Raw genomic sequence first — 6,483 nt, forward strand, 5'->3', positions numbered from 1 at the left:
AAATTGCATTAAAAATCCTAAAAATAACAAAATCCAAGTCTGAAAAACTACGATTTAATCCCAAAATCAGTAATGAAGTGTAGCTGAGCAGATTAGTGCTTTCATACTCCAACCGGAATGGCCCAGAAGTGAAGTCTGAGAGGCAGTTGTTAGAAGAGAAGAAACAATGAGTTCAGGGTTATCCCAGAACTTCCAAAGTCCACTTTTCACACCCAGAAAGTAGATGACCTACTATTATTTCATTTTGAAATCAATAGCTATCATTATTTTTGCCACGTATTAAAGATTCTTTCATAACACCAAAGCAACAAGTAGAAGGAAATGTATGGTTCCAAAAGTGTTGAAACAAGTAAACAGCAAACATTCAAGTTTAGTTGTAGTTTTAAATTATCAAACAACATTTTCTTCTTATAAGGTATTAGGAGTTCATATCTAATATATACCTTCTGACCAGGAAAAAGACTAACCTTTATTTAAGTCAGAGAGTGTGTTTTATATTTATGACCACCCAGGTTGAGGTTTATTGACTTTTCCAGGTGAGCCCACAGTTTGTCCTGTATAGGAAAAGAAACTTTTTTGTTGCTATTATAGGAGAAATAAAGCTTTCTAATTGTAAAGTATAAATCTTTCATTTGCTCTTTTGACAACTCTGTTGATCATTAGATATTTTGATGACTTTTTTGGTCTTTTTAATTTCACTTTAAATTATTTTGTCTTGTAAAAAAATTCAAAAGTGTGTATAAATAGAGAGAAAACTATCGTGAGTCCCAAGAAGAAACCTGACAATTGAAACCTAGGTTCCCTCAATTCACTCACTACTCTAAATCCAAAGTTACCTAAAGCAAATTCCAGACCTCTACTTAATCGTAGGTCTCAAAAAGGTTCTCTCTCACTAAAAATTAGTCATAATGTATGTCTTTATATAACGTAGTGAACTAAGGACATAAAACATTTGGGGGGGGGGGAGGTGGCTCAGCAGATAAAGGCATTGCTGCCAAACCTGAAGACCTGGATTCACACAGTGGAAGGAGAGAACCAAATCCTACCAATTGTCCTCTGACTTATGTGCACTGTGGCACACTCATAGCTATATATATATATATGAATACATTGTAACAAAAAAGAAAACATAAAACTTAAATCACATGAACTCATGCTTATTTTACTGATAAATGACAAATTGTCCTCCCTGGTTTGAAACTGAAATTCAATGGTTTCTTTTTAAATATTTTTTAATGTTCTGTGTATGAGTGTTTTGCCTGTGTGTATGTAAGTGCTCCTGAATCCATATCCTCTGAAAGCGCAGTCACTGAGCCATCTCCTCCCTCCAGTGGCTCCTTAGTGATAGTTTTTCCAGTTACAATGTTTCTTTAACACAAATAAAATTCATATTTTTTCCTAAAAAAAAAATTAAAGAACTATTTAGTCATCATATCTCAAACTCAGAAGCTTCAATGGGAATGATTCTGACTCCTGTACGACTATTGGACCCTGAGAATTATGGAAGTCTGTACTTGAAACTCCCATTTTCATTGATTATGATGACAATCAGCTAAATTATTCTATTCCTGATTCTAGTGCCTAATAAAGGTTTTGGTATTAGAAGCGCTTCTCCAATAAAAAGAGTAACAGTAAGAATACAGAACCTCAAATTGAAGTGTTTCTGAAAAATACACTACCTGCTCTCACAAAAACACTCTGCTTCACATTAACTTTACATTAGGTAAGCAATTAATATTTACATTTCAAACAGTAGGATATTTAAAATGATGGTGCTCCAAAATAATCCCCAGGTAGAGCAATGTATAGAAGTATAAACAACGGGGTGGCCCAGAAGTGGATAAGAACTGAAGGTGTGTAGTGGCATGTTACATTATTCTCACTACTTTTCTATATGTTTAAAGTTATTCGCAATGATTTTTTGTATGAAGAAAATAAAAGTAACCTGTAAATAAACACACACACACACATACATGCACACACACACACACACACACACACACACAACTGAGCTGCCAGAAGAGCTGACAAGTAGGAGTCAGACTAGTCTGGGTAGAAGTGCTTTCCAGTGAATCCACAGAACAGCAGAGGAAAGAAAACTAGCTATTTCTACTTCTTTTGTTAGTTATAGGTCTGTCCTACTTAGAGCTCTTACAGAACTTAAATGCAGCCAGCTTCAGAGGGTATGAATTATTCCTTGGTTTCATGGAACTATTAGATGTCATAAGAAGAGTGTAAAATTTTCCTGGAAAACATTGCCAGAGAACTGAGTCAGCTTCAGGGAAAAGAAAAACTTGACTTAATATTTCAGAGCAGATTGAAAATTCATGAAAAATTAGTCAATATGCTGACACTTTTATAGTAAAAATTTAAAATGAAAACAAACAAATAAATGAACCATAATAAAAGCAAGAAAAGGACTTATTGTTATTAACAAAAGAATCTGTGTTTAGACCAATCAAGTAATAGAACAGAGAAATCTTGCACAGTTCAGTACAATTCTGCAAGTGTACGCATCTTGGTGACTGATGGATGTCTTTTTCCAAATATTTGCTAGGAGTTGTCAGAACTTAGTCTCCGCAGGGTCTGACTCAACCATAAAAATGGAAACCAAGAAGAATAAAATTCAGAGCATCCCAGAGCCCAGTGTTTCCCTGAGCCTAAGCCCCTGACTATACCTGCTCACTCCAACAATCAGGCTCCCAAAAGACAACGTCCTGGCAAAGACTCAGGCAGCAAACTGACCACATTACTGTCACCCTTCTGAGAAAGGTCTTTTCAAAAGTTTGTAAGGCCTTGGGCTCCAGAACAAGTGTCAGGAGAAGAGGAGGAGGAAGAGTAGAGGAAAGGAAAGGGGAACAGAGGTAGGCAAAATGAAGAGAAAGAAAAAGATTGTGATATATTTTCTTTTTATCTACAAGAGCAAATGACATCCAATACCTCCCAAAGAGAATCAAAATTCCCCAGTGAAATTTTTTTATTAACTTTTATGGAAACTATTACATTTTAACCCTATGTGTCTCTTCTACTGTAGTCTTGGAAAGAAGAAATTTTTGAGATTTATTTTTGAAATGTCATCGTCACTGTAACAGTGACCATGTATAACATTAAAGTCTGTTTGTTTTATTAATTAATCAATTAGCTGATCCACTCAAGTGCAATCATCTGATAGGAAGGTAACAAGCAATAGCTGCAGACCTGTAAACTGAATAATATGTTCCATATGCTCAGCCCATCCCACCAACGCAGCAATGGGAAAATGCAGGGGAGCTGCTGCGCTTTGCTCTCGTTTTGTTTTTTTTTACTTTACAGAGTGGGATTTTTGTTGACTTCAGTAAGTATAGCAAATACATCTTCCATATTATGGACACTCTAACCAATGTGTACCCCTAAGCATTTGAATGTGATATTCCTTCCATTCTTACCCCTAGTTTAGAAAAATATGCTTCATATTTCATAGTAACAGAATGTTGGGAAGATATTTTATTTATTTTCCAACTGAGAAAGAGGAAATCTTGATGTCCTTTCATGTTTAATAGACAGCATACTCTGAAAAATGACTCAGAAAAGAAAGACCTTAACAATGAAGTATTATGTAGGAGCTGCTAATCAATCACATTTATGACCAAATCAGTTAAGCAATTACCTTGAGTTAATTTGTTTCATAAATAAAACTATCTTTAGAAATTCTTCTTCTTTAATTCACTAGCAATAGCAAGTCAACTCACTGCTTTGAGCAAGGGATAAAGAAGGCTTCTTGTCCAAGGTACAGAAGTTCACAAACAAAAAGTGAGGAGTCCACTGACCACCTTGTCAGAAGTCCTAACTGAAGCAGTACCAGAGTTGTAGCACCCCACACAACCCAGGTCCAAACTGCAAAGTTCACTGATTTGAAGATTGAAATTTAGCACTTTGATAAAATTATCTCCTTAGTGTCTATAAATACTTATTAAGGAATCATAATAAAACTAGCTGAGTTTTTAATATAGGCTTTTCCCATGCCATAAAGTTACACACATAGTCTGGAGTATATACTAGGCCCATAAATTTCAATCTACTGTACTAAAACTAGCAAAGCCTTCTGGAAAGATTTACAGAATGTAAAGGAAGTAGTTCATAAAATAGCAACCCAGCCAGAAGTTACTGAGTGCTGATGAACTGTTGTCCTAGATTCCAAGTATTTTCCAATCCAGTTAACACAGTTTGGGAATTTTAATTAAAAGTCTAGGTATTACAAGCTATACGATTATGTAATGATCATGAAAAACAATACTTGATCCTTTGCTCTCTTATTTTTATTTATCCTAAGTAAAGCTTTTTTTAAAAAACACTTCAAGTAACACAATTCCAGAATTTTTTTCAGTGGAGCATGTTTGTGGAATTTTGTACATCTCCTGTGGTGTCTGCTTTCTGAACTGCTTCTTCAAAAAAACATAAATACTGTAAATGTCATTTTGCTCATTTATAAAATAACTATTGCATTTCTCTGTGGATCGATGTGTATGTTTACCACATAATCATTGCCTAAAGTAAATTACTAATATGATAATAAAATATTCACCATAATAATGTTAAATTTAAATCAGTCTTTAGTATTGTAAAAGTTTCAGAACAAAATTAAGATTCAGATCATTGCTTTTTTTTGCCATGTTATACTTTAACTTCTTGCCTTGTAAGATGTTTTCCAGGCATTGTGATAACTAGCATGCCTTTGCATTCTGCCCCTGTGGATACTGGAAAATACACTTTACATTCAGAATTATGAGGATGATTCTATGCATTGTCAGCAGTTATTATTTTTCAGCAATTACATACTGGTACAAGTATATTACATTTTTATATACAAGATTTTCCAAATCAGCTTTTCGTTCACTTTGCTAATTTCAAGGAAATTCCTTATGGCAAAAAATACTGGAGTCATTTGAATTTGCAAATCGCTTCTAATACATACCTATATTTTTAAAAAGAAACTCTTAATTTGAGTGGTTTTTATGTTTAATTCTGATTTCATTTAGCTGTTTTTCCAGAAAATCATTTCACTGTCACCTGTGGAAGTGCATTATAAATAGCATGATCCTCCCAGCCCCTGCCCCACCCAGGGAAAGGAGCCAAGAGGGAATTTGCCTCTCAGTGACCCAGACCTACTGCATTTGCTAGGAATGATCCTGGGAGGAAAAATTTTGAAAATGTATTAGAACTGGAACCAGAACTCATGGAACTTGTAAAAGATTGTTTTATTCTGGTTTTTATAATTCCTTTCAAAAATAAAGGAGAAAAGGGTACTTTGGATGTCCTGAATAAAATGATAAACTGTGCCCTTCCTGGAGCTGGATTATAGGGCGCTTTTGTTTATCTTGGCTCCATTGCTGGGGAAGCAGAGGAGAGTTTTCTTTTTATTGATCCACAATAACTATATTGGGTCTCGGGCTAAAGCTCTGTCCAAATGGCAAACAAGCTGGACCCAGCGCTGGGTCTGCCAGGAAACTGTATGAAGTTCCCACATTTAGAAATGCTGACAGTTCCACCCAGCGTCCCTTCAAACAAGGTAGAAAGTGTTTTTCTCACACCTACGAAAGAGCAGGCCCAGGGGCAGGCTTGGGGAGGCAGGACCTTGAGTAGTTAATTTTCGGTGCTTTGAGAAATCGAATCTCTTTCTCTTTCCGAATCTTTCTCTTTCCGTTTCCCCTTAGCTTTCCCTCTCCCTTCCCATAGGAAAAGGTGGACAGGACCTGTGGTCAGAGCAGCTTGCATTTTCTTTGCAACGCTCAGTGCCTGAAAATTAACGAGGCCGTGCCGGGCGCCTGCGGCCAGGCTGGGGTCCAGCTGCCGGGAGCCCCAGACGTCAGTGGCTGTGCTCCCGCGTCAGGTCCCCAGCAGCCCCGGGGTGGCCTGCGCAGGAACTTGGGGTTCTGAGACGAGCCCGGGCAGGGCAGCTGCAACCCCAGAAGAAAGAAAGGGCTTCCCTTGACGTCCGCAGGAAAGTTCTGTCGCAGTTAGAACGTTAAAGTTTTCGACTCCGGAGGGACTGAGGGGGGAGCGGGGAGAGGCTTCGACCAGGTCTGGAAGCCTAAATGGGAAGACTCCTTGGCCACACGGGCTGGGGATACTAGAGATAAGGGTTCTTACCAGGGTCACCGTCATCTGAGTAAACTCTGGGCCTGAGAAGAAACGCACCTACGGTTTCAGCCTCAGCTGGAGGCCACCTGAAGGCTGCTCTGGGAACTGACCAGTCTCTGCAGGCCTCGTCGGGACCTGGAGGAAGTGACAGTGGCGGGGACCGGTCTCGGGGGAAATCCACGCCGCGTCCCAGCCTACCAGCCCTGAGCTCTCCTCTCTCCTCTCCCAGCCTTGTCCCCTGGCTCTTCCTCTCCCTTAGGCCCGATTTTACCACCTCAAGCTGAAGAGATCTCAAGACAGTGAAAATTTTGATTTTTCAAAGACAGCCTTGGTGCTGAAAAGTGTTTAACCCTCCCCCCACCCCCC

The 6,483-nt window shown here is 38.3% G+C and overlaps 1 protein-coding gene across 3 annotated transcripts in view; it reads right to left on the minus strand.

The window, feature by feature from the left end:
* LOC115072137 overlaps window positions 1-6,483 on the minus strand; it is a 39,492-nt gene that overhangs the window by 31,925 nt on the left and 1,084 nt on the right. Inside the window, exon 1 of one of the 3 annotated variants that reach the window (XR_003851201.1) lies at window positions 6,127-6,345. Coding sequence is in view for 2 of the 3 variants with exons in the window: in XM_029568589.1 (XP_029424449.1) it covers window positions 6,127-6,252 (126 nt within the window). In the remaining variant the exon portion in view is untranslated. Of the gene's footprint in view, window positions 1-6,126; window positions 6,346-6,483 lie in introns of those variants that run through there. The other 2 variants (XM_029568590.1, XM_029568589.1) reach the window with 2 other exon arrangements.

The sequence above is a fragment of the Nannospalax galili genome, unplaced genomic scaffold, assembly GCF_000622305.1.
Source record: "Nannospalax galili isolate Female #2095 unplaced genomic scaffold, S.galili_v1.0 scaffold80, whole genome shotgun sequence".
Taxonomy (NCBI): Eukaryota; Metazoa; Chordata; class Mammalia; order Rodentia; family Spalacidae; genus Nannospalax; species Nannospalax galili.